The 27,460-nt window shown below is 46.3% G+C and overlaps 1 protein-coding gene across 2 annotated transcripts; it reads left to right on the top strand.

Annotated features, from left to right (window-relative positions):
• Positions 1-291: 291 nt before the first annotated feature.
• On the top strand, positions 292-14,438 carry LOC146629885 (E3 ubiquitin-protein ligase TRIM21-like). 2 transcript variants are annotated; one of them, XM_085355446.1, is made up of 12 exons: positions 292-756; positions 1,130-1,158; positions 2,124-2,138; positions 3,981-4,134; positions 10,772-10,867; positions 11,213-11,302; positions 11,408-11,551; positions 12,799-12,969; positions 13,214-13,235; positions 13,344-13,370; positions 13,581-13,756; positions 14,070-14,438. In XM_085355446.1, the coding sequence occupies exons 1-12, from the start codon at positions 292-294 to the stop codon at positions 14,436-14,438; spliced, it is 1,758 nt and encodes a 585-aa protein (XP_085211572.1). The 2 variants fall into 2 exon arrangements, with proteins under 2 accessions (XP_085211572.1, XP_085211571.1); XM_085355445.1 differs by lacking the exons at positions 1,130-1,158; positions 2,124-2,138 and having other exon boundaries at positions 292-797; positions 12,799-12,946; positions 13,191-13,235; positions 13,344-13,756.
• The last annotated feature ends 13,022 nt before the right edge of the window (positions 14,439-27,460 follow it).

The following is a 27,460-nucleotide window of genomic DNA, read 5'->3' as shown; positions in this document are numbered from 1 at the left end:
GTAACTTTGTAACATATTGTATTAATTAGTCGGTTACTGTTCTCACTGCCTCGAGTAACTGGGAACACATATTTTCAGGGATAATTAAAGAGTTCTGGTTCTGATTCAGCGTAGTTTGGAGTTCCCATGAACAAGCTCCAGACCAGTTCTGTATAAACTCAGTCTTTTCCTGTGGCAACGAGAATTAGATGAGATCTGAACAGTAAAGCTTTTGAAAGTCATGTCTGCTGATGCACACGGTTTAATATTTTTCTAATCTTCTGTCTGTCTCTATATGCAGCTTAAAACTAAATGGCTATGTCACTACCTGCTGCCTTCCTGTCTGAAGAACAGTTCACCTGCCCTATATGTCTGGAAGTATTTACCAAACCGGTCACACTACCATGTGGACACAGTTTCTGCCAAACCTGCATTTCCTCCTACTGGGACGGAAACAGTACAAAAATGTACCAGTGCCCTCTCTGCAAAGAGTCCTTCCTCAAGAGACCAGCTCTCCATATCAACCTGACCCTGAAGGAAATAACTGAACAATTCAAGCAGATGGCCGGCTCTCCTGTGGTTGACAGACTTGGAGGAACGGAGCCTTCCAGGTCCCCTTCCCATCATAATCAACCACTGCCACCCAGATTCCAGAGGCAGGGGGAGATGCCCGAGAACATCTTTGCAGAAATGATGTCACGTTTTCAGCACCTGCCAGACCCCGGGCTGCCTCACGCTGCACTCCCCCAAAGCCAGAGTCGAGATGGTGCTCCCTTTGTCAGGACGGAGCATCACGACCCCCCACCACCTTACCCCAGGTACCGAAATATACTGAAATATTGCATTACAATATATTTGACTGAACCACATTAATAGTAAATGGACTGGATCTTATGTTTTCCAAGTGCTTTATACATGCCTCATTCACCCGTTCATGCAGCCACCTTTTTCTACACTTCAGTGCTTCCCATGTAGCAGTCACACATTCACACTCTGATGGATGCGTCAGCAGCTTGGAGTTACTGTCTTCACTGAGGACATTTGGCACGCAGACTGGTGCAGCCAGGGATTAAACCACTAACACTGTAGCTAATAGATGACCTGCTCTACTGTTCAGTTTTATTCATATATCTCCAAATCACAGCAGCAGTCACCTGAGGGCCACAAAAAGTCTGTAAAGTTGGACTCAGTAAATGACTTCACATTTGTAAAGAGACGTTCACGAAGTTACCAAATAGTACCAAACAATCATCCAGATTTCTCTGGATGATTGTTTGTCATTAGTGTGTCAGCGGGATGTTTGTGAGAGTAGTGCCACAACAAAGCATAAATTATTTAATTTTTTTTTTTATTTGTTCCAAATTTGACTTTATAACTTTTCAGGTCTATGCCTGTAGTGGTGAGGTATGTGGGGGGACATTTTCATATCCTCTACACAGAGTCATGTGAATGTTTGGGCACCCCTGATAATCCTCATATTTTTCCTTCATAAATCATTATTTGTTTGGATCAGCAATTTCATTTCAATGTGTCATATAGGAGACACACGCAATGATATTTGAGAAGTGAAATGAAGTTTATAGGATTTACAGAAAGTGTGCAATAGTTACTTCAACTAAATTAGGCAGGTGCATAAATTCGGGCACCCTTGTTGTTTTATTGACTTGAATACCTTTAGCACTAATTATTGAAACATAAAATGTGTTTGGTAAGCTCATTGACCCTTGACCTACATACACAGGTGAATCCAATCATGAGAACAGGTATTTAAGGTGGCCAATTGCAAGTTTTTCTCCTCTTTGCATCTTCTCTCGAGAGTGGCTACAAGGGAGCCTCAAAACAGCTCTCAAATGACCTGAAAACAAAGATTGTTCACATCATGGTTTAAGGGAAGGATACAAAAAGCTGTCGCAGAGATTTCAGCTGTCAGTTTCCACTGTGAGGAAAATAGTGAGGAAATGGAAAACCACAGACACAGTCCTGGTTAAGGCCGGAAGTGACAGGTCGAGGAAAATCTTAGATAAGGAGAGACGAAGGATGGTGAGAACAGTTAGAGTCGACCCACACACCAGCACCACCGGCGCCAGTGTCTGGCAGCCTCGCCTCTGTCAGTGCGCCCCAGGGTGGCTGTGGCTACACAGTAGCTTACCGTCACCAGTGTGTGTGAATGGGTGGATGACTGGATGTGTAAAGCGCTTTGGGGTCCTTAGGGACTAGTAAAGCGCTATACAAATACAGGCCATTTACCATTGTTCAACTATTCTGCACACTTTACACAAAGAGATGCTGTATGAGAGAGTGATGCAGAGGAAGCCTTTCTGTGCACCTGCCACAAACAGAGTCGCTTGAGGTTTGCTAAAGCACATTTGGACAAGCCGGCTTCATTCTGGAATAAGGTGCTGTGGACTGATGAAGCTAAAACTGAGTTATTTAGACATAACAAGAGGTGGTATGGAAACAGAACACAGCACTCCAAGAGGAACACTTGCTGCCCACAGTAAAATGTGGTGGCACTTCCGTCATGCTGTGGGGCTGTGTGGCCAGTGCAGGTACTGGGAAATGAAACTGCTGATCCAAACAACCAGTGATTTATGAAGGAAAATCATGAAAATGATCAAGGGTGCCCAAACTTTTGCATACCACTGTAAATGCTACAAGGCTCCCACAGAGAGGACCAGATTTACTAAGTGGACACATTAGCTTGATGCCACAACAGCAGAAACGCTTTGATGGGAGGATTCAGCAGCAGCAGTGGACAAGCAGACCCGATGAGGGAGCGAGAAATCGGAAAATGAAAAAAACAATCAAATACATGCTCAGAGATTTTACGTGAATAAACATCCATCTCACACAAATCAATTAGTTAAACTACAGACACGTCTTAAAAACATATAGGCCTAGACAACCTGCTAATACTTTTCATTCCTCGTGGGTTTGTAAACTAATAACAGTGTTATATGACGTTTGGCTGCTCTGTGCTCTGCTGTATGGAGAGATCAGCACCTCGTGGCTGTTTGGTAGTTTAAATGCTTCAGATAGTCTCCGACCCCTGCTCTCAGGGAGTCCTTACCACGCCGACTGTTTACAACACTTTACAACAAAACTACTTTCCAGTATTAAGCACATTTTATGTTTATGCCTGTTTGATAAACAGTCCAAAGCCACAGAGATTCCCTTTGTTACGATGAATAGCACGAGCCGTCATTTGCGTTGGAACGACCTGAGCCCCTCCACTCCTCTTCTTTGGAAAAAAAGAAAAAGGTTCAAATGTTTCATCACTTATTGAAATATACATGTTATTAAACCAACTCAGCAGTTTCAAACGATTGAAGAGAAGGCGAGTGGGCTTCTTTAGGTTTGTGAAGACATCCGGCCTGGCATCCACGAGGCTTCTTCACTTTTAAAACAACAGACGCAGACTCTAGTAATGGTTGTCCTCTTGGAAGGAGTACTGAGACTTCTTAACCATTACTAATGGTATTAGTCCTCAAGTGAGACAAGGTTTTAGCACTGATGTTTACAACAGAAACATTTGTATGGTGCACGTTTCTGGCCTCCCATTCTCATTTTTAGACCACTGGAGTATTTTTGCATTACTCACAGCTCAAAAGCATCTTTTGTTTTATACTGGGTGTTGCTCAGGTCACCCACCGCCTAAAACAAGTGTTTCTTGACTGGTTGGCCATTGCAAACAGGAGGTTTGAACAGGAGGTGAGTGGTTGTGCTGTGTTCACAAAGATATCTCGTCAGTATGACATCATGAACGGACGGGAAAAAAACTGTGTGAAACAGATTGTTTAGAGGAGTGTTTGCATGTAGTATCAGTGTACATATGACAGGAAATAAGAAAAGCAGAGTAAGGAAACCTTTTGTGTTAACAGCTAAATGTAACCATACACGTGTCAAACTGTAAACAACTGAATAATATGTCCTGGAAACCAGACGACAGGTTAATCAGTCACTTACATGTTACGGCTTTATTCAAATGTTGACATGTCCAGTGACTCGGATTTGCCGCCGTGCCCCATCCACCTGAGAGGTCTGGAATTCTTCTGTCGCACTGATAACGTGTGCGTGTGCAGCACGTGTGTGGGGACGTCAGATCACCTAGGACACAACATCACCCCCGCCAAACGAGAGTGGCACTTGAAGAAGGTTTGTGCATGTGGTGGTTGGCTCACAGCTAACTGGGCCTCACTGACTGGTTTAGTAAAAGTTCTCTTTGAGAAGATTAAACCATCATGCTGCGGGGATTTGTTGCAACTTTGTTGTAGGGTTGGGAATTCTTACAGTTATTGTGATGTTGATATGTATTTCTTTAATTTTCAGAATGTTGAAGGTTTTTTTCCTCACAGGCTCCTGATATGCTGTCATGGCATGATTCTAATTTTCACAACAGAATAACTGGAACGATGGATTCCAGTTTGGGCTGGCATGTCCAAAGGTCAGAGTATCAGGTGGAGCTGTGAACATCCTCACTGCTAAACTCTGGGCTGGACCACACAGCTGTGCTATCATGCACAGTCTGTTAGAACTATGTCTCTAGGTTTGTGTCTGTGCAGAACCACAGTGGATTGAGATGAATCCAGATGTGACTGCAGGCTTTCAGCTTTGATTCAGCAGCTTTAGCAAAACTCCTGCACTCACTGTTCAGGAATTAGAAGCTTTTCTACACAGTCTCCCTTTTTCAGAGGCTCAAGGTGAACGAGAGTATTTTCAACATTTTAATTTTTAAAAGTTGAATTATGTATTAATACACACACATTTAAATATAACACTTGTATTTAATATTTTAATGAAAAACGGCTCCCTGATGTTTCGAACCCTAAACTGTAACCATCTCCAGCTGCTGCTTGTTCGTGCGTCTCTGTGCCTTCAGTTTTGTATTCAATAAGCTGCTCTATAGAGTTCAGTTAGGGTGACTGACTTTGTTATAATATCCCATTTCTTTATCTTGATAAACTCTTCGGCAGAGATGGGCAGTAACGCGTTACAAGTAACACGTTACTGTAATCTGATTACTTTTTTCAAGTAACGAGTAAAGTAAGGGATTACTATTGCAAAAACGGTAATTAGATTACGTTACTTTCCCGTAGGAACGCTGCGTTACTGCGTTACTAAAACCGTGATTTTTTTGGGAGAATGTCTCACGACAGTGACGTAAGCGAGCGTGTCGTTCGTGACAACAGCTGTGTGCAGATCAACAGTGGATCATATATCGATTGTGGGAGAGAGTATGAGCGTGCAGCGTTTAAAGCGTGGAAGTACTGACCTTACTTTGAGTTTGATTCCATAAAAAGTGACAAAAACATTAGTGTCCGCTGTGCGTGGGAAGAAAACTTCTTTTTACAGCGAAAAACCCCTAAACTTCCAAACAAGCAACAAGTGCGCTACGACGTAATGGGAAACTCACAGAGAAACTCGCGGATTCTTCCACTGACTGCTGCGGCTCACCTGCACCAGGGTAAACCTCCGCCTGCCCCACTCCTGCTTTACAGGTGTCAGCCGGGGATCAGCTGATCACGGGGTCGGGTTTAAAAGAGAGACACCACCCACCTGTTCGCCGCTCAGACATCATTCTCTTCATGTCAGGAGCTCCGAAACTCTGCCGACGTCAGTCTCCGCCTGATTCAGCAACCGTGAGTGTTTTTCCCTTCGATCCTCTTTTTCATCCCGGCTCCGCTAGCTCTCTGTCTGTAATGACAGTTCCGAAGCCACGCTTCGTGCACTGATCGTTACTAGAATAACTGCGTGTCTGTTCCAACCCACCGCTAGCCTTCGCCGCGTTTGGGTCTAGCCAGCACACCACACGGGCACACCGTCCTACTGTGTGTAGCTCGCCCCGCTGTGACAGGATGTCTGAGCCTCCTATAGACCCAGCGGAATTCGAACGGCTGAAAGCCGAAGTGCTATATCTTCGCGGTGTGGTAGATCGGATGTGCACAAAAATGGAGTCCCTCACCGAAACCGTCCTCCAACTTTCCACTTCCGTTACCTCGCTGCAATGTCAGCCAGTGCCGGTGAGCGCGGAGCCCCGGATCGGACTGCCAGACAAGTGGAACGGAGTTGATGGCCGGCCTGATGGTTTGCTCACCACTTTAGACATGCTGTTCGAGTGTCAGCCCACTAAATACACCACCGCCCGTGCAAAGGTCGCACTACTAACCTCTCTCTTGTCTGGCCAGGCTCAGGAATGGGGCGTGGCTCTCTACAACAATAAATCGGCAGCTTGCAATGACTATGCCCTGTTTGTGGAGGAATTAAAAAAGACATTTGTTCCCCCTAGCAGCGAAGTGGAAGTGGAGTCACAGCTGCTTCATCTACGCCAGGGCAGTCGACCCGTCTGCCACTTTGCTTCTCAATTCCGTACCCTGGCCGCTAAGCTACAGTGGGGGGATGCTTCTCTGTGCTCTATTTTTCTGGAGGGACTGGCTGATTACATCCGGGAGGAGATGACCGGCCATGAGGCTCCTAAAACCCTGGACGAGGCCGTGGACCTCGCCCTGAAGATCGACCAACGAGTGATGTCGCGGCCTCACCACACCCCTCGGGCCTTCAAACCCTTCCAGCCTCAGAGGACCACGTCTTTGCGGTCACCTCCCCCCTCTGATGGAGCCACTGCTAGCCCAAGCAGCACATCCAGCGAGGAGCGCATGCAGCTGGGTGGACTCCCCAAAGAGGAGAGAGAGAGACGCTGGTGTGAGGGTCTCTGCGCCTACTGTGGATCAGCTCGACACCGTCGTCCCCAGTGCCCGCTACGTCCGGGAAACGACGACGCCAGGTAGACTGCGGGGGAGTCCCACCTGGCCCTTCCCACTCCTCTGACCCCTCTCGTTTCCTGTTACCAGTAATATTTCTCCTGACACACCAACAGTTCTCATCTGAAGCCCTCCTGGACACCGGAGCCGCTGAGAACTTCATCGATCAAAAACTAGCCACTCGACTTCGCATTCCGTTAACTTCCGTCGATCGATTTCTCCCGGTGACCTCAGTGGATGGGTGACCACTCCAACCCTACCCGATCCAGTTCCAGACCCAGCCGGTTCGCATGTCTATTGGGGATCATCAGGAGGAGATCCGGTTTCTAGTAGTCTCGGCCCCTTCCTCTCCTCTCATCCTCGGATACCCCTGGTTCCGTCAACATGACCCCCACGTCTCCTGGTCTTCCTGCCAGATCCTGGACTGGGGTCCCCGGTGTCCACGCCGCTGCCTTCTCTTCCGGACTGAAAAGGACTCTAAGTCAGAAGAGGCGTCACCCCCGGAGCCCATTGATCTGGATAAGATCCCTCCGGCTTACCATGACCTAGCTGAGGTCTTCAGTAAGAGGCGAGTCTCTACTCTCCCTCCACATCGTTCCTACGACATGGCCATCGAGCTCCTCCCGGGAGCGGTCCCTCCTCGTGGTCGCCTGTTCTCGCTGTCACCCGCAAAGAACAAAGCCATGGAGGAGTACGTTGCTGAGGCTCTCCAACAGGGCTTCATTCGCCCTTCTACCTCCCCTGCAGCTGCGGGATTCTTCTTTGTCAAAAAGAAAGACGGCGGGCTCCGCCCCTGTATAGACTACCGGGGCTTGAATAAAGTCACTGTCAAGAACCGCCATCCTCTCCCTCTGCTATCCACCGCACTCGATTCCCTCTCCCAGGCCTGCATCTTCACCAAACTAGACCTACGCAGCGCCTACAATTTGGTGCGGATTAGGGAAGGGGACGAATGGAAGACAGCCTTCATCATCCCCAACGGGCACTGGGAGTACCTGGTGATGCCCTTCGGCCTCTGCAACAGCCCTGCTGTCTTCCAACATCTGATCAACGATGTCTTGCGGGATATGCTAGGCCGGTGGGTGTTTGCTTATCTGGATGACATCTTGATCTACTCCCGCACCGAAGTGGACCATATTCGCCACGTGCGGACCGTGCTGAGCAGGCTGCTCGAGTACCAGCTGTTCTGCAAACTGGAGAAGTGTGCTTTCCATCAGCGGTCCACCACCTTCCTGGGCTTCACCATCTCCTCCAATGGCCTGACCATGGACCCGCAAAAGGTCCAAGCCGTGACCCAGTGGCCTCAGCCCTCCAGCCTTAAGCAGCTACAGAGCTTCCTGGGCTTTGCCAATTTCTATCGGCGCTTTATCCGCAATTTCAGCACCATTGTCGCCCCACTGACATCCCTCACCAAACCAGCTAACCTGCCCAAGCCCTTCTGCCTCTCCCCAGGTGCGAAACAGGCATTCAGAGACCTTATCCGCCAGTTCACTACGGCTCCCGTCCTGCTCCACCCTGATCCTGCCAGAGATTTTGTGGTGGAGGTGGATGCCTCCGATGTTGGCGCTGGCGCCGTCCTTTCTCAACACGGCCCGGATGGAAAACTTCACCCGTGCTGCTATTTCTCGAGGAAATTCTCTGACACGCAGCGACGGTACGGTGTCGGAGACCGAGAACTCCTGGCCATCATGTGGGCCTTAGAAGAGTGGCGGCAGTGGCTCCTGGGAGCAAAAGAACCGTTTCTGATCTGGACTGATCATCAGAATCTGATCCATATTTGTTCTGCCAAGCAGCTTAACCCGAGGCAGGCCCGTTGGGCCTTATTCTTTGAGCCGTACAACTTCCACCTCGCCTACCACCCTGGTTCCAAGAACACCAAGGCAGACGCTCTCTCCAGGCAGTTCGCCCAGGGCGGCCTCACATCGGACCCTGCACCTATCCTACCAGCTCATTGTTTCGCTGCCCCCCTTCGGTGGCCCTTGGAGGACTCTATCCGGGATGCCCTGACCGCTGAACCACCTCCGCCTGACACCCCGGCTGGGAGGCTCTCTGTACCATCCCGGTGCCGTCAGGAGGCCTTGCTCTGGGCTCACTCCTCCCCGCTCTCTGGTCACCCGGGGCCCGACAGGACCCTCCAACTCCTCCGTCGTGCCTTCTGGTGGCCCTCCATGACCCGGGATGTCCGTGACTTCGTTTCCGCCTGCGACACCTGTGCTCGGGCCAAGTCCTCCACTCAGCCGCCCGCTGGCGACCTTCGCCCTCTCCCTGTGCTGAGACGTCCCTGGTCCCATGTCGGCCTTGACTTTGTTACCGGCCTCCCATCCGTGGACGGTCTTGACACCATCCTCACCTTTGTGGACCGGTTTTCTAAGGCGGTGCACCTGGTCGCTCTGGCCGGCCTCCCTTCCGCCAAATGGACGGCCGAGCTCCTCCTGGACCATGTCGTCCGGCTTCACGGATTCCCCAAGGACATAGTCTCCGATCGGGGGCCCCAGTTCACCGCCAGGTTCTGGAAAGCCTTTTGCCGCCTGATTGGAGCTTCTCCCAGCCCGTCTCCGGCTTCCGCCCGCCATGAAGGTCCATCCGGTTTTCCACGTCTCGCAGCTTAAACGGCGCGTCACTTCCTCGCTGGCGCCCCCCTCCCGGGCCCCGCCCCCGCCCAGGTTCGTCGATGGGGGTCCTGTCTACACTGTCCGGCAGATTTTGGACTCCCGTCCCTGGGGTCGGGGGGTCCAGTATTTGGTGGACTGGGCTGGCTACGGTCCTGATGAGCGCTCCTGGGTGCCGTCCCGCTTCATCTTGGACCCTTCCCTGATCTCGGATTTCCGTCGCCGCCGTCCTGGCCCGTCGGGTGCCGGTCCTCGGGGGGGGGGGGGGGGTCCTGTCAGCCGGTGATCAGCTGATCACGGGGTCGGGTTTAAAAGAGAGACACCACCCACCTGTTCGCCGCTCAGACATCATTCTCTTCATGTCAGAAGCTCCAAAACTCTGCCGACGTCAGTCTCCACCTGATTCAGCAACCGTGAGTGTTTTTCCCTTCGATCCTCTTTTTCATCCCGGCTCCGCTTGCTCTCTGTCTGTAACGACAGTTCCGAAGCCACGCTTCGTGCACTGATCGTTACTAGAATAACTGCGTGTCTGTTCCAACCCACCGCTAGCCTAGCCGCGTTTGGGTCTAGCCAGCACACCACACGGGCACACCGTCCTACTGTGTGTAGCTCGCCCCGCTGTGACAACAGGTGAAAATAGAGCAACAGGACCGCTGAGTCTTTGACTTTATTTATTTTCTGCTGTGTTTTACTTGCATCTATTTGAAAGAGTGAGTGTAAACACAAAAAAAAAAATTTATGTGCTGGAATGTGCAGAAAATAGGTTTAAATGTTAAACAAATTTCTTCAAGTCAGAGAATGGTGCATATAATTACATTTTTGCTTGATGCATAAAGTTAAAAGATTAAAACTGATAAAACAAGTTTTAAAAAGAGACTTTTCCATTTGATTAAATTTTGTATGATGGATTATGCAGAAAAAGTAGAATTGGGCTGAAAGATCGATCACTTTATCACCTCTTCAGGTTGTAAATCGTGTTTTTAAAAAGTAACTAAGTAACTAAGTAATTAATTACTTTTGAAAAAAGGAATCAGTAAAGTAACAGGATTAATTTTTTGGGGAAGTAATTGGTAATTAGTTACTGATTACTTTTTTTCAAGTAACTTGACCAACACTGCTCTTGGGTTGCTTTTGCTTTGGCCCATTATCCAATCATGTTTGCTCTCACTCATCAGAATTCATACTACTTCTATCAGCAGTAACACCTGGCTCCACCGTTTTTGTGAAACACCTGAATTAAAGCTGAAGATCTGCACTTCAATCATATTTTCAGTGTTTGTCAGTTGACACAGTTGATTTTAAATCAAAGTCAACTGTCATTGACAAACAAACTGTGCATCTAATTGTATATAAACATGCAACTGCAGCAGAGCATGTTTAATGCGTTGGTTGTTAGACACACTGTGTGTTTTCTGTCTCATTCAGGCTAAGTTAGGTGTTACTGAGGCGGAGCTAAAGGAGCTCATCAGTGAGAGAGAGAGAAAAGTGGAGGAGGTACACAGCTCCCTGCGAGAGATAAAGGTGAGTGATGTGGTGTCAACACGACTGCAGGAAGAAGCTTCGCTTATGGATCGTATGTATTTATTCTCTCACACGTGCACTTTGTTTGTTTGTTTGTTTTGTTAAGATAGCATGCTACATTGTTCCAGGAGCCAATCAGAGAGCAGAGATCTTTAGCTGACACTTGTCCTTAAAAACTGTTCATGTGGCCGAGCTGTTCATGTCTAATGAAATATCTCAGAAAAGAAAATGACAGAATAGATACCAAAAGTGAGCACACTTTAGTTTGTCACATTTTGCATTTATGGTTGTCTCTGAATTCTTCTTTTCTACTTTTCCGCTGGTTGCTGTTCATGCTTTAATCAGGATAGTGCAGAGAGAGAGACGGATGAAGCCGTCTGTGCTTTTTCCAAGCTGATCTCCAGCGTGGAGCACTGCCAAGCTGAAGTCTTGGAGGTGACCAACTACAGAGACAATCATACTGCACACACTATTTTTGTCTCAAAGTAGACGACACATTTGTCGGCATATTCATGAACACACCCTTTCTGTGGCACCCAGGTGATAGAGGTGACTCTTCGAGCGGCAGAGCGCAGAGCTCAGAGCGTGCTGAGAGAGCTGGAAGAAGAAATAGCTGAGCTTAAACGGAGGAGCTCAGCACTGAGTCAGCTGGCTCTGTCTGAGGACTACATATTCTTTCTCAAGGTATGAATAAATAATGAAATGAGGCACCAGATAAAATAATACAGACGTAATACATTTGCAGTGCTCCACTAGTTACTCCCAGTAACAGATCCAGAAAGTAGCTATAAGTCCAGTTAAGGAATATACTGAGAATTGAGATGCAGAGATGTGAAACCCTGGATCAGGATTACTCATCTTGCTAGAGGCACTAGCTGCTGGGAGACATGAAAATGTCTTCTCCACTCACTTTTTTTTACTCCTGATGCTTTTATGTTATTGTTTGCATAAAACTACCAAATGATTGTCAGAGAATTGTGAGAGCCACGGTTATAGTACTAAAAGCTGGGGCGCCCCAGTCACGCTCACAGAACAGTTCGGTACAAGCAGCGTTTGTTAGGGTGCAGACACGTGACCAGGGAGGAGAGGGTTGTAGAGGTGCTCGTGGTGGCAACAGGAACGAGTGAATGAAGCTGATGAGTGTCGCCCATTCAGTTGCTAGAGGTTGCTGTTAGTCAGTGGGAAATTTCTTCCTCAAGCCTTGGACCAGTCATTAGAAAAGAAGCCTTCCCCAACCAGCTGGCAAAAAGTTTGTGATTCATTTGGTCAGCAGCATATTGTAGCACTGTGGTTTACTGGAATCGACAGATTCTCTGAGCTGAAGCGAAACAAGAAAAAGAGAAGATTAGGCTTAAACGAAATGCTGTGTCTTTTGAAACACATCGGCTGTGGCTGAGGCACGACTTCTACTTTGTAGGCATTTCTGGTTTGTGCCACACCTTATACTCCTGCTCAGCCAGTAGGTAGTCAGTAGCAATCTGCTAGCAACCAAAGCATTTACTGGGAGGTTTTTGGTGCAAACTCCAGGAACCACTGCCAACTACCTTTCCAGCAGAAACTACTGATGTTTCCAGATGTAATCTGCAGTGAGGGGAGGGAGTGCATGGACGAGAGTCTGAAAACAAGCAGATATGTTCTGGAGAGAAGAGAGAATGAAGGTTAGTAGAACCTGGACAGAGTTCAATGAGAGGGAGACAGGTGAACATGTAAGGAGTACATGGATGAGTTTGAAGGACAGTGCATGAGAGAGGTGCAGAAGAGAGTGCAGCCAGACCTTTTCCTAAACCGCCGATGAAAATGAAATCGGTGATTATTGGAATTTGTTATTTGGCCCTAAGTAACTGGAATTTGGCTACTTTGAGCATATAGTATGATTAACATGATATGTAACATAGACTGTATGTCTTTATGACATTCCTATCTCCCTGCAGACGTTCCCTTCCCTGTCTGCACCTTGGCAGGCTAAGAACTGGTCCGGAGTCTCTGTGTCATCTCAGCTGACGTCAGGTGTGATTCTCAGGTCTGTCAATCAGATGATGGAGCAGTTTCACAAAGAGCTGCGAATACTGCCAGAAATCTGTAAGTCTTCATTCCCACCTCAAGTTAAACTGGGCAGTAAAGTCACGTTGAAAATTCAAAAGAGCAAATAGTGTCTCTAAACCTTTGCAACTCAATGGAACGTCTGTACAATAGCAACGTAGCCAAAAACAGACCATCCTAGCATTATGTAATTCTAAGTTCAAACTCTGCATGATCGTGTTTTCATTAACAAACATCAAATATTAACTCAACATTACAAAAATGTGTCTCTCCATACTGGTAGGTCAGCAATCGTCATCAAACCAGTCTTTATCTAGACCCAACCCGAGTAAGTGTTTTAATGACAGCACACAATTCTTTACATGTTAATATTCTTCTTCAAATAAATGACTTGAAGAAAATGTCGAGAAGTCAATTTATCACATTTTCTTTGCAGAGGTTAAGAGGGTTCAAGAATATGCAGGTATGGACTTAAATCCTTTTAGCGTTTACTTTTGTTTGAGCCCCGAGCTAAACTGGCGGGTTTTTAGAAACTCCATTTCAAAGACGTTTTGGCATTTACAGTTTTCTGTCCAACTTGTGTACCGGACATCATTCATCTTTAACCCGAACTCAAGTCAGCAGTGTTACAGGGTGGAGGAACTAACCATTGCTCTATCACTGTATCTGTCAGTTGACATCACTTTGGATCCCACCACAGCCCACCCACGTCTCACCGTCTCAGCAGATGGGAAGAGGGTTTACTGCGGAGATCGCCATCAGGTGGTACCAGACAACCCGAAACGCTTTGACCGGGTAGTGTGTCTGCTGGCCAACCAGGGCTTCAACTCAGGGCGCCATTACTGGGAGGTAAGCAATATGGAAACAAGCTCTTTTAGTTTAAACTCTCAGTCTCTGTGTACAAACAAAGCAGTCCATCTGATGGGTACGTGGAGACATGAGCGAGGGGAGCTTTATGACATCTTGAGTTTAGTGAGAAGATTTTATGTGTTTCTTTTTGCTAAATTACTGATTAATTAGTGTTTTTTATTTCTTTTTTTAACATATGGGGGATCTCCCATCATAACTGGAAAAACTATGGCATCCACATTAAAGATCAAAGCGCACTGCAAATTCGGTGTCGAATGTCTAAATTAATCATTACCATAATGTCCTCTTACAGGTGGAGGTAGGGGGGAAGACTGATTGGGACCTCGGCGTGGCCAGTCGGTCCATCAACCGTAAGGGTAAAATCACCGTGAGCCCCGCCCATGGATACTGGTTTCTCAGCCTTCGGGATCAGTCCGAGTTCGCCTTCAGAACAGAACCATCGACCAACTTGACGGTTCACATCAGACCATCTCGGGTGGGAATCTATGTTGACTATGACAAGGGACTGTTGTCCTTCTACAACGTAGATGCCAAAGTGCTAATGTTTACATTCACAGATAGTTTTTCTGATACCATCCATCCATTCTTCAGCCCCTGTACAAATAAATCGGGACGGAATGAGGCTCCACTAATCATCTGTCCTGTTGCAATGACAGAATGATCAACTATATCAAGTGCTTTAAAGTACTGCTTCAAGACTTGGATACAGAAACATCTGCAACTAATAACTGATCATTTTATTCTTTGCAGCACAATAAAGAAGAATATGGCCTTTGGTTAGCATATGCTAAAGCTGCCATTGTGATTAATATTGGCAGAAAATGTGAAATTCTTTCAGGAAAATACGGACTCTGCATCCGTCAAACTAAAGATGAGCGATGAGCCTCAGCTCAACGGCCTGCATTACCGATGGCATGGAGTCGCATGTGGATTTGGCAGTTTACACTTCTGGAAAGGCACACTTACTACATCATGAAACAAAAATGACACCAAAGAAGAGCCAGGACTGTTCAGAAAGTGCTCTCCTTGGCCGTCAGACGTTTGAGACTGCTGCAGAGAATCCTGAAAGCTGCGTCCTCAAAAAGAAACACTTCATTGTGTTGCTGTCATCACATTAAAAATGAGAAAATATTTTCCTTAAAACATTTACAGTGGCCATATTTTGATCATGAATCAGTGTGTGTTGGTATGTCTGGACTACATTTTTTATGTGTGCTCTGTGCCTTTAAGAGTCTCTGCAGTCTCTCCTTTTTCTGATTGGCTGCCGCTGTCTCCGGCAGACCTGTCCTCAGCTGCCCAAGTCATAGGCTGTATCCCAATTCAGGGTCTGCAGCCTTAAAGTACGCAGCCTTAACGATCCACAAGGGCCGCGTACTCAAAGACCGCTAAGGCCGGAAGTGCGAGGCTTGTGAAATCGGACAGTCTAGCCTCCGTCCCGCTGCCCAGGTTGCCTAGCAACCATGATACTAACAGCTGGAAACGTGTCATACAGCTTTGTTTGACAGAAATGAAGGAGAAAATCTTTTGTTCATTTGTTTGTTTCTACATGAGCTTTGATCATTCTCTGTAAGATTAAGCTCAGCTATTGAACGCCGTATATTTTAAAGTAAAGGCTTTAAAACCAAGTTAGTACAAACGTCACTAACGTCACATGACTTTGCCGACATGTGGCCAACAGGAATGTTTAATGTTCTTTGTTATTAAACATTCGCACATAAATAAGTGACATAATATTCAGTACTTACTTTTAAAAGTTTACTCTTCGGGCGCCCCTCATCCGCTGTTTTTTTCTGCAAATTTATCCACACCCACCGCCGCGCTATGCATTCTGGGATATGTTGGGCCACGAAGTCTACACTGCCACAGCCTTAAAATTCAGGGACATGAAGGACGCATTTGAGGACCGCATTTCGAGCAGCCTTTGAATTGGGACAGCTTTCGTTGCGTCGCTGTGACGTAATCGGCCTTAAAATGTGGCCTTTAAGGCTGCAGACCCTGAATTGGGATACAGCCCTAGTATTTAATCCCTCTGTGTGTCCTGACAACAGCTAGGACAGTGTATAGTACTGTAAATAGCTTTGTCCACTTATAAACAGCACTGAAGCCCATTTCCTCTTGTATGTTTTCTCTTGTTTATTAAATTTGGGAGTTTGGGGTAGCGCTTGTCCTCGTCTAGTTTAAGTAGCACTTCTTTGGAAAAGCTTGTTTCTTTTGTTACTTTAGCTGATTTTGGTTCACCCTGGAGTTTCTGCTTTCAGTTTTGGTATGACTGATGTAGCAATAAACCTCACCTTCATCTGTGACTTGGCTGTTTCTGACTTTGGGGACCAAGGCACCTTTTTTTAACCCTTGTTGCGCTCCTGTACCCCCAGAGCGGGGCGTGACAGTATGTTCTCTGTGTTAATGTCCTATTCTGTGTTCTACTGATGAATCATCTAGAGGTAGAATCAGTGGAGTTTTTGAATGAGGGTTTTACACATATGTGATTCGGAGCACGGCAGCACTGATGCCACCTCTGTCACTGTTCGTGATTATTATTTTGTCTTTATAAATTCTTAGATTAATTAAATAAGTATACTTGATGTGATTTGATCATTATTATGTGATTATGAATATAATTTGATTCTGCTTTTGCTTTTCTTCTTTAAAATACTTAAAAAAAACTCCAGCAACTAAAAGACTAAATTGTGGACATTCCCTTTTTAACCCTTTGTGAAGGTAAGAATTTGAGCATTAACCAGTTTTAGTGTGAATAGCTCTTACTGGTTACAGGCCCATGTGACCTACTGTCCAGAACCCAAAAATGAACCCGGTTAATTACAATTACAAAGCTGCCATAATGAATGTGGCTGACGGAGGCTCGGCTTTCTTTTATCAGACAAAAGCACTCGGACAGTGGGGCAGTGAGAGCCGAGCGAGTCCCCTCACCCACATCTGCTCCATCTGAACTCTGCACTGGCTGCTGGGTAATACTCGTAGGATCAGGCATTAGGACTCTGGGAACAGAGATCCAGTCCAGACTTCCTGTACAGGGGCGCTGGTCAGAGGTCGATGTACTGTGGGAATGCACCCTCTCTGTGGGTCTCTCTGTCGTAGTTATCTTAGTGACTTCAAACATGTCTTTGTCATTTCCTTGTTCCTTTCTGTGACATGTGACAAGCATGGTTTGAATGTTTGGAATTATTTCCATGGATGACTTTTAGACGGTCACAGAGCAAAATGTTGATGCTATCTGAGACAGAGAGAGGTTGTTTCAGGTTAAAGACTTTAAGGTGCTTAAATTTGGTGCTACACACGTACACACACACACACACACACACACACACACACGCGCGCGCACACACACACACACACACACACACACACGCGCACACACACACACACACACACACACACACACGCGCACACACACACAGATACTGAGAAGAAGGATGCGAGTTTTTGAATCTCAGCACAGATGTACAGTAGGTCTGTGATGTATTACCACTGGATGTGAGTTGTGATGTGATTAGAGCAGAGTGTAGAGGGCGATAGCAGCCTGCAGGGAGCTGCTGGTGAAATTCTTCCTGATTTTTAGATTTTACAGGTGAACGTGTGGATGTGATGCTTATGGCAGTCATGTGTATGTATGGCAGAGAAATGACTAAATATTCCCTCTAATATTATAAACTTTGTTTAGAAACACTCATCACTGAAACAGTTGATAGAATAATTACAATGATTAAATCGTTTATTGATGAATGGAAATAAAAAAGCCTTTAGCTTAGTTTCATAGATTTCAAAATGAATTCATTGCTCCTTCTTGTATTCAGCAGATTCTTCTTCCCATATTTTCAAAGTTTCTCCAGGATGATTTAGGTGGACCATGTTCTGTTCTGACAGGAGCAATATGATCAATAACTCAAGAAGGTGCATTAGAGAAATCATTTTATAATAACAGTACAGGTAACGTGTAGCTTTAAAATGTACTAATTATTAATCCTTTATTTATCCAGGTAAAAATCTCATTGAGATTAAAAATCTCATTTCCAAGAGAGACCTGGCATCATAGCAACAAAAGTCACATACCACATAGGTATATAACATTTAAAACAAATACAATATCCCATACAAACATGTGTAAAATATACAATAACAGATCAAATTAAGAGTACATTAAAAACAATCACACTGAGTAAAAGATCTGTTCTCTCGTTCCTTTAAGACAGACTTAAACTCTCCCAAGGTAACCAATTCTGATAATTTCAGTTCCTTCTGCAGATTATTCCAGGAAGCAGGGGCAGCGTATTTAAAAGCCCTTTTCCCCAATTCTGTTCTGATTTTTGGGACAATCAATTGTATGATTTTGTTCGAACGAAGGTTGTATTGGTTGTGGTTTTCACACATATAAACACATAAATAAGATGGAACCAGCCCAAGGAGAGATTTATAGATAAAGATCAACCAATGGGAGAGTCTGCGAATATGCAAAGATGGACATTTAGCAGCAGCATACAAAGAACAATGATGTACATGATTAACTAATGAGTGTTTAGATGGATGAACAATAAGCTTCTGAGAAAATGCTGTAATGATAAGAAATGGCAACATTTGTGATGTGATACTGATACATCTGGAAGATCAAGGCTGTGGTTTTGTAAAAGGCCACTCCTGATTGGTTATTTGAGTTTATTTGAGATGCCACCCACCTGTTCGCCGCTCAGACATCATTCTCTTCATGTCAGGAGCTCCGAAACTTTGCCGACGTCAGTCTCCACCTGATTCAGCAACCGTGAGTGTTTTTCCCTTCGATCCTTTTTCTCATCCCGGCTCCGCTCGCTCTCCGTCTGTAACGGCAGTTCGGAAGCCACGCTTCGTACACTGATCGTTACTAGAATAACTGCGTGTCTGTTCCAACCCACCGCGAGCCTTCGCCGTGTTTGGGTCTAGCCAGCACGCCACACGGGCACGCCGAACTACTGTGTGTAATTCGCCCGATCGTGACAGGATGTCTGAGCCTCCTATAGACCCAGCGGAATTCGAACGGCTGAAAGCCGAAGTGCTATATCTTCGCGGTGTGGTAGATCGGATGAGCACAAAAATGGAGTCCCTCACCGAAACTGTCCTCCAACTTTCCACTTCCGTTACCTCGCTGCAATGTCAGCCAGCGCCGGTGAGCGCGGAGCCCCAGATCGGACTACCAGATAAGTGGAACGGAGTTGATGGCCGGCCTGATGGTTTGCTCGCCACTTTAGACATGCTGTTTAAATGTCAGCCCACTAAATACGCCACCGCCCATGCAAAAGTTGCAATGTTAACATCTCTCTATTGTCTGGCCAGGCTCAGGAATGGGGCGTGGCTCTCTACAACAATAAATCTGCAGCTTACAATGACTATGCCCTGTTTGTGGAGGAATTAAAAAAGACGTTTGTTCCCCCTAGCAGTGAAGTGGAAGTGGAGTCACAGCTGCTTCATTTACGCCAGGGCAGTCGACCCGTCTGTCACTTTGCCTCCCAATTCCGCACCCTGGCCGCTAAGCTAAAGTGGGGAGATGCTTCTCTGCGCTCTATTTTTCTGGAGGGACTGGCTGATTACATCCGAGATGAGATGACCGGCCGTGAGGCCCCAAAAACTCTGGATGAGGCCGTGGACCTCGCCCTGAAGATCGACCAACGAGTGATGTCGCGGCCTCGCCACACCCCTCGGGCCTTCAAACCCTTCCAGCCTCAGAGGGCCACGTCTTCGCAGCCTCCTCCCCCCTCTGACGGAGCCACTGCTAGCCCAAGCAGTACATCCAGCGAGGAGCCCATGCAGCTGGGTAGACTCTCCAAAGAGGAGAGAGAGAGACGCTGGCGTGAGGGTCTCTGCGCCTACTGTGGATCAGCTCGACACCGTTGTCCCCCGTGCCTGCTACGTCCGGGAAACGACGACGCCAGGTAGACTGCGGGGGAGTCCCACCTGGCCCTTCCCACTCCTCTGACCCCTCTCGTTTTCTGTTACCAGTAATATTTCACCTGAAACACCAACAGTTCTCATCTGAAGCCCTCCTGGACACCGGAGCCACTGAGAACTTCATAGACCAAAAACTAGCCTCTCGACTTCGCATTCCGTTAACTTCCGTCGATCGATTTCTCCCGGTGACCTCAGTAGATGAGCGACCCCTCCAACCCTACCCGATCCAGTTCCAGACCCAGCCGGTTCGCATGTCTATTGGGGATCATCAGGAGGAGGTCCGGTTTCTAGTAGTCTCAGCCACGTCCTCTCCTCTCATCCTTGGATACCCCTGGTTCCGTCAACGTGACCCCCACATCTCCTGGTCTTCCTGCCAGATCCTGGATTGGGGTCCCCAGTGTCCACGCCGCTGCCTTCTCTCTCAGACCAAAGTCAGAAGAGGCTTCACCCCCGGAGCCCATTGATCTGGATATGATCCCTCCGTCTTACCACGACCTATCTGAGGTCTTCAGTAAGAGGCGAGCCTCTACTCTACCTCCTCATCACTCCTACGACATGGCCATCGAGCTCCTCCCGGGAGCGGTCCCTCCTCGTGGTCGCCTGTTCTCTCTGTCACCCGCAGAGAACAAAGCCATGGAGGAGTACGTTGCTGAGGCTCTCCAACAGGGCTTTATTCGCCCTTCTACCTCCCCTGCAGCTGCGGGATTCTTCTTTGTCAAGAAGAAAGATGGCGGGCTCCGCCCCTGTATAGATTATCGGGGCTTGAATAAAGTCACCGTCAAGAACCGCCATCCTCTTCCTCTGCTATCCACCGCACTCGATTCCCTCTCCCAGGCCTGCATCTTCACAAAAACTAGACCTACGCAGCGCCTACAATTTGGTGCGAATTAGGGAAGGGGACGAATGGAAGACGGCCTTCATTGATTGATTGATTGATTGGTAATTTATTTCAACATGTGAACAATATACAAGTACATTTAGAAAAGAAATAAGAGAGAAAAAAATACTATACAAATTACATACAAAAAAAACCATTCTGATTAATTTACATGTTGAAAGGGAGTGGGAAGAAGTATACACTTATTTAATCCCACCCCTTTGCCATAAATTATCAGTGAATATTTAGTCAGCTTCCTTACTGATATAATTTGTAATAAAAATAGTGAACAGATTTCTGATATACTATATACTATAATATCACATCATGAATTTTTTGTTTGTTTGTTTGTTTTTAAATAGAGACATTCACTTAATTTAAATATTTTCCTTTTCTTTATAGATCGAGAAGATCATATTTTTATAACTCTTTTTGAACAGTTTTATGTTTGGACATTGCTTTAATTCCATATTCAGTTTGTTCCATAGTTTCACTCCTTGAACAGAAACACAAAAGCCTTTTCCTGTAGTACGTACCTTCATTGTTTTGAAGTTACAAAAACCCCTTAAATTATAACTTCCTTCTTTCAAAAAAAACATACTCTGAATATTACCTGGCAGTTCTTTATTTTTTGCTTTGAATAGAATTTGTGCTGTTTGGAATTTCACTATATCGTCAATTTTCAATATTTCAGACTGCAAAAATAGTGAGTTTGTATGTTCCCTATAACCTGCATTGTGGATGATTCGAATTGCTTTCTTTTGAAGAGTAAAAAGTGAATGTAATGTGGTTTTATAGTTATTGCCCCAGACCTCTGCACAATAGCTTAAGTATGGTGAAACCAGTGAACAGTAGAGAATATGAAGTGATGTTCTGTCGAATACCTGCTTTGCCTTGTTTAGTACTGCAATGCTTCGTGATACTTTGGAATGAATATATCTTACGTGAGCTCTCCAGTTAAGTTTTTCATCTATTATTACCCCCAGAAATTTATTTTCACTGACTCTTTCAATATCAACACCATTTATTTGAATCTTTGCATTTGTATTTAAACTACTATTTCCAAATAACATCAGTTTAGATTTATTCAAATTTAATGATAATTTGTTTTTATCAAGCCAGAACTTCACTTTACTTATTTCATTAGTCATATCCTCCAATAAATTCTGCAGATCATCACCAGAGCAAAAAATGTTTGTATCGTCAGCAAAGAGAACCATTTTTAATACTTTGGACACTTTACAGATGTCGTTAATGTACAAGTTGAAGAATTTTGGACCCAAAACTGACCCTTGGGGTACACCACAAGCAATGTCCATACATAAGGAGCAACCACCATTTATTTTCACAAACTGCTTTCTGTCACTTAAATAACTCCGGACCCAATCTAAAACTACCCCTCTGACACCATAACGTTCCAGTTTTCTTATTAATATATCATGATCTATAGTGTCAAATGCCTTTGTCAAGTCTATGAATAACCCAGCCACATATTGCTTTTTGTCTATGGAATTTGTGATGTATTCTATTGAATCTAATAGTGCCGATGATGTTGATCTGCTTGATCTGAATCCGTACTGACTCTCAGTGAGTAGTTTATGTTTATCTATAAATTTTTCCAGTCTGTTTTTAAACAGTTTTTCAAGAACTTTTGAGAATTGAGGTAGTAAAGAGACAGGCCTGTAGTTTGTGAAATGGTGTTTGTTTCCAGATTTGTATAGAGGTATAACTTTTCCTATTTTCATTCTGTCTGGAAATCGACCAGTTTGAAATGATAAATTACAGATGTATGTAAATGGTTTTATAATAGCCTCAATGACTCTTTTAACCACTATCATATCAATATCATTACAATCCAAAGATTTGTGATTTTTACATTTTTTGACAATTTCAAGAACTTCATTTTCATCAACGGCTGTGAGAAACATAGAATATGGATTTCTGTCAATCAGTGTATCGGGTTTTTCCTGTGCTTTCCCAGGATCAGTGATTGTTCTTGCTAAATTTGGTCCAGCAGTTACAAAGAATTCATTGAGACTATTTGCCACAACATCCATATTGTATTCTTCATGGTCATTACAAATGAAATACTTGGGATAGTTCTTTTGTCCAGTCCCACATTTTATAACACTGTTCAGGATTTCCCATAGTCTTTTAATATTATTTCTATTTATATCTAATTGCTTCTTATAGTATTCCTTTTTACTAAATCTAAGTATATTAGTTAACCTATTTTTATATCTTTTGTATCTGATTTCAGCATCTTTAGTTCTCGTTCTTAAGAACTCTCTGTATAGAGCATTTTTCTTTGTACATGCATTTTGCAGACCTTTTGTTATCCATGGACAGTCCATATATTTCTGTTTCCTACTATATTGCTTTATTGGACAGTTGGTATTGTACAGTAATGTAAATATTCTAAGGAATTTATTATAAGCACTATTAACGTCCTGTTCCTGATATACTTCACCCCAGTTCTCTTTCAATAAATCTTTTTTAAATGCATTCATTCTTTCTTCTGTTCTTACTCGTCTGTACTCTTTTTTACTGTCCATTTTATTGATCTTGTAATTCCTATCATAGATTGTAAAAATTGGAAGATGGTCACTTATGTCGTTAATCAGGAGTCCACTTACAGTCTTATTTTCAATGTCATTTGTAAAAATGTTGTCTATGAGAGTTGCACAATGTGATGTAATCCTGGTAGGTCTAGTAATTTTAGGGAATAGGTTCATACAGTGCATTGTGTTTATAAATTCCTCAGTGGTTATATGTTTATTTGGGTTTAGCAAATCAATATTGAAGTCTCCACAAATGAAAACTTTTTTGTGAGCTATTTCAATAAATGTTTCTTCTATCCAGTCTTTAAATGTCTCAATACTACTACCTGGAGCTCTGTATATACAGCTAATGAGCACATTTTTACTTTTTTCTTTACAAATTTCAACTGTAATACATTCTAGTACATTATCAATCACCATCGTCATCTTTTCCACCACATTAAATTTCAAGGATTTGTCCACATACAAGGCCACTCCTCCTCCTCCTTTGTTTCGCCTAGTCATAAATGTGAATTCATAACCCTCCAGTTCAAAGTCTGTTCCTTTTTCCATATTGATCCAAGTTTCTGATAAGGCAATGACACTAAATGGATGTGAAAACTGGTTAAGATATTCTTTGATATGACTAAAATTAGCATAGAGACTTCTACAGTTAAAGTGGATAATTGATAATTTATTCTCAGTTTTAATCCTCTGATTGTAGTCTTTATTTGTATAGTAGCAGCAATTGTTATTGTTAGATGAGAAAAAGTTGTTGTCTGGATCTATTTCATATTCCAAGTCATGTGTATTGTGATCCATATAGTTAAATGTTTTCAGTTCCAATTGATCATATTCTGCAACTGTCTGACTGATGCAGCTGATTCTTCCAGATGTATCTAAGTTCTTCCTTCCAGTGTGTGTCATAAGTGAGTGTGTGGTTGTCTGTTACCTTGTTTGCCGTCCAGATCGTGTTGCTCACTGATATTTTTCGAGATCCGCCATATTTTTAATGGTCAGAACTTTGGCTTCCTCTGGTGATCCGTTTAGTTTAATGAATATTTTGCAGTTCGTCGTCCAAGTGCTTTGGATTTTTCCCAGCTTCTTAAGGTGTCGCGCTTTTTTGGCTATTTCAGCGTTGTGTTTGGTTAGATGTTCATTGATAAAGACATTAGATCCTTTTAATTTTCTTCCTTGTTTCAGCAGCGTAATCTTGTGCTTTCGATTTACAAACCTTAATATAATAGCCGGTGTGTTGCCGTTCCTCCTGGGAAGAGGGTGGCATGCTTCGACAGAGTTACAGTCCAGGGCAATCCCTTTGGACCGCAGGAAAGCAGCCACCTGTTGTTCCGTGGAGCTAATGTCAAGCTCTCCAGGTTCCTCACTGCTGTCAGCGGTCACCGCCTGAGCATATGACCGGGGTTTAATATGGAGCCCAGTATTCATCACCCCTAACGGGCACTGGGAGTACCTGGTGATGCCCTTCGGCCTCTGCAACAGCCCTGCTGTCTTCCAACATCTGATCAACGATGTCTTGCGGAATATGCTAGGCTGGTGGGTGTTTGCTTATTTAGATGACATCTTGATCTACTCCCACACCGAAGTGGACCCATATTCGCCATGTGCTGAGCAGGCTGCTCGAGTACCAGCTGTTCTGCAAACTGGAGAAGTGTGCTTTCCATCAGCGGTCCACCACCTTCCTAGGCTTCACCATCTCCTCCAATGGCCTGACCATGGACCCGCAAAAGGTCCAAGCCGTGACCCAGTGGCCTCAGCCCTCCAGCCTTAAGCAGCTACAGAGCTTCCTGGGCTTTGTCAATTTCTATCGGCGCTTTATCTGCAATTTCAGCACCGTTGTTGCCCCACTGACATCCCTCACCAAACCAGCTAACCTGCCTAAGCCCTTCTGCCTCTTCCCAGGCGCGAAACAGGCATTCCGAGACCTTATCCACCGGTTCACTACGGCCCCCGTCCTGCTCCTCCCTGATCCTGCCAGAGATTTTGTGGTGGAGGTGGATGCCTCCGATGTTGGCGCTGGCGCCGTCCTTTCTCAACACGGCCCGGATGGAAAACTTCACCCGTGCTGCTATTTCTCAAGGAAATTTTCTCCCACACAGCAACGGTACGGTGTCGGAGACCGAGAACTCCTGGCCATCAAGTGGGCCTTAGAAGAGTGGCGGCATTGGCTCCTGGGAGCGAAAGACCCTTTTCTGATCTGGACTGATCATCAGAACCTGATCCATATTCGTTCTGCCAAGAAGCTCAACCCAAGGCAGGCCTGTAGGGCCTTATTCTTTGAGCCTTACAATTTCCACCTCGCCTACCGCCCTGGTTCCAAGAACGCTAAGGCAGACGCTCTCTCCAGACAGTTCGCCCAGGACGGCCTCACGTCAGACCCTGCACCTATCCTATCTTCTCATTGCTTCGCTGCCCCCCTTCGGTGGCCCTTGGAGGACTCTATCCGGGATGCCCTGACCGCCGAACCACCTCCGCCTGACACCCCTGCTGGGAGGCTCTATGTACCATCCCGGTGCCGTCAGGAGGCCTTGCTCTGGGCTCATTCCTCCCCGCTCTCTGGTCACCCGGGGCCCGACAGGACCCTCCAACTCCTCCGTCGTGCCTTCTGGTGGCCCTCCATGACTCGGGACGTCCGTGAATTCGTTTCCGCCTGTGACACCTGTGCTCGGGCCAAGTCCTCCACTCAGCCGCCCGCTGGCGACCTTCGCCCTCTCCCTGTGCCGGGACGTCCCTGGTCCCATGTCGGCCTTGACTTTGTTACCGGCCTCCCATCCGTGGACGGTCTTGACACCATCCTCACCTTTGTAGACCGGTTTTCTAAGGCGGTGCACCTGGTCGCTCTGGCCGGCCTCCCTTCCGCCAAACGGACGGCCGAGCTCCTCCTGGACCATGTCGTCCAGCTTCACGGGTTCCCCAAGGACATAGTCTCCGATCGGGGGCCCCAGTTCACCGCCAGGTTCTGGAAAGCCTTTTGCCGCCTGATTGGAGCGTCTCCCAGCCTCTCGTCCGGCTATCACCCTCAGACCAATGGGCAGGTTGAACGGACCAATCAACAGTTGGGGCACTTCTTGAGGTGCTTCGTCTCCGCCCAACCGTCGCTTTAGCCTCGTTACCTGTTGTGGGCTGAGCTGTCTCATAACCTTCACGTCTCTTCTGCCACCGGTCTCTCGCCCTTTGAAGTCTGTCATGGTTTTCATCCTCCTATCTTCAGCCATCAGGAGGCAGAGGTCGACGTGCCTGCTGCTGAACAGATGGTCCGCCGCTGTCGTCAGGCCTGGATCAAGGCGCGGGCTGCCATTTCCCGAGCCAAGGCTCTGTACACCCGGCAGCATCGTCGCCGCCACCGCCTGGGTCATCCGTTCCAGCCGGGGGATCGCGTCTGGCTCTCCACAAGGCACCTGCGGCTCCGCACCGAGTCCAAGAAGCTCACTCCCAGGTTCGTTGGCCCGTACGAGATCGCTGCCCGGCTCGACCCCGTGACTTATCGTCTCCGGCTTCCACCCGCCATGAAGGTCCATCCGGTATTACTCGTCTCGCAGCTTAAACGGCGCGTCACTTCCTCGCTGGCGCCCCCCTCCCAGGCCCCGCCCCCGCCCAGGTTCGTCGATGGGGGTCCTGTCTACACTGTCCGGCGGATCTTGGACTCCCGTCCCCGGGGTCGGGGGGTCCAGTATTTGGTGGGCTGGGCTGGCTACGGTCCTGAGGAGCGCTCCTGGGTGCCGTCCCGCTTCGTCTTGGATCCTTCCCTCATCTCGGATTTCCGCCACCGCCGTCCTGGACCGTCGGGTGCCGGTCTTCGGGGGGGGGGGGGGGGTGATCAGCTGATCACGGGGCCGGGTTTAAAAGAGACGCCATCCACCTGTTCGCCGCTCAGACATCGTTCTCTTCATGTCAGGAGCTCCGAAACTTTGCAGACGTCAGTCCCTGCCTGATTCAGCAACCGTGAGTGTTTTTCCCTTCGATCCTTTTTCTCATCCCGGCTTCGCTCGCTCTCTGTCTGTAACGGCAGTTCCGAAGCCACGCTTCGTGCACTGATTGTTACTAGAATAACTGCGTGTCTGTTCCAACCCACCGCTAGCCTTCGCCGCGTTTGGGTCTAGCCAGCACGCCACACGGGCACGCCGAACTACTGTGTGTAATTCGCCCGATCGTGACAGAGGATTTTAGTTCTGGGACATTATGAACCTTTTCTGGAGTCATTTCCATCAGTAATAATGTTTGGACAGAATATGCAGCGTTACACGATGTGGATGAGGGCCGTGGTTCAATTCTTTCTTCTTAAATTCCTTTACTGTGATTCACTCATAATCCCCTGCT

This window comes from Diplotaxodon limnothrissa, linkage group LG6 (genome assembly GCF_057381915.1).
Source record: "Diplotaxodon limnothrissa isolate DT_005_m linkage group LG6, D_limnothrissa_male_GT1.1, whole genome shotgun sequence".
NCBI lineage: Eukaryota > Metazoa > Chordata > Actinopteri > Cichliformes > Cichlidae > Diplotaxodon > Diplotaxodon limnothrissa.
The sequence above is the reverse complement of the archived record's forward strand: the minus strand, read 5'-3'. Positions and strand labels throughout refer to the sequence as shown.

Coding starts and splice junctions, on each gene's coding strand:
- LOC146629885 (XM_085355445.1), top strand. CDS start 292: ATGGCTATGTCACTACCTGCTGCCTTCCTGTCTGAAGAACAGTTCACC. Junction 11,552..12,798: donor ACTACATATTCTTTCTCAAG/GTATGAATAAAT, acceptor ATCTCCCTGCAG/ACGTTCCCTTCCCTGTCTGC. Junction 12,947..13,190: donor GCGAATACTGCCAGAAATCT/GTAAGTCTTCAT, acceptor CCATACTGGTAG/GTCAGCAATCGTCATCAAAC.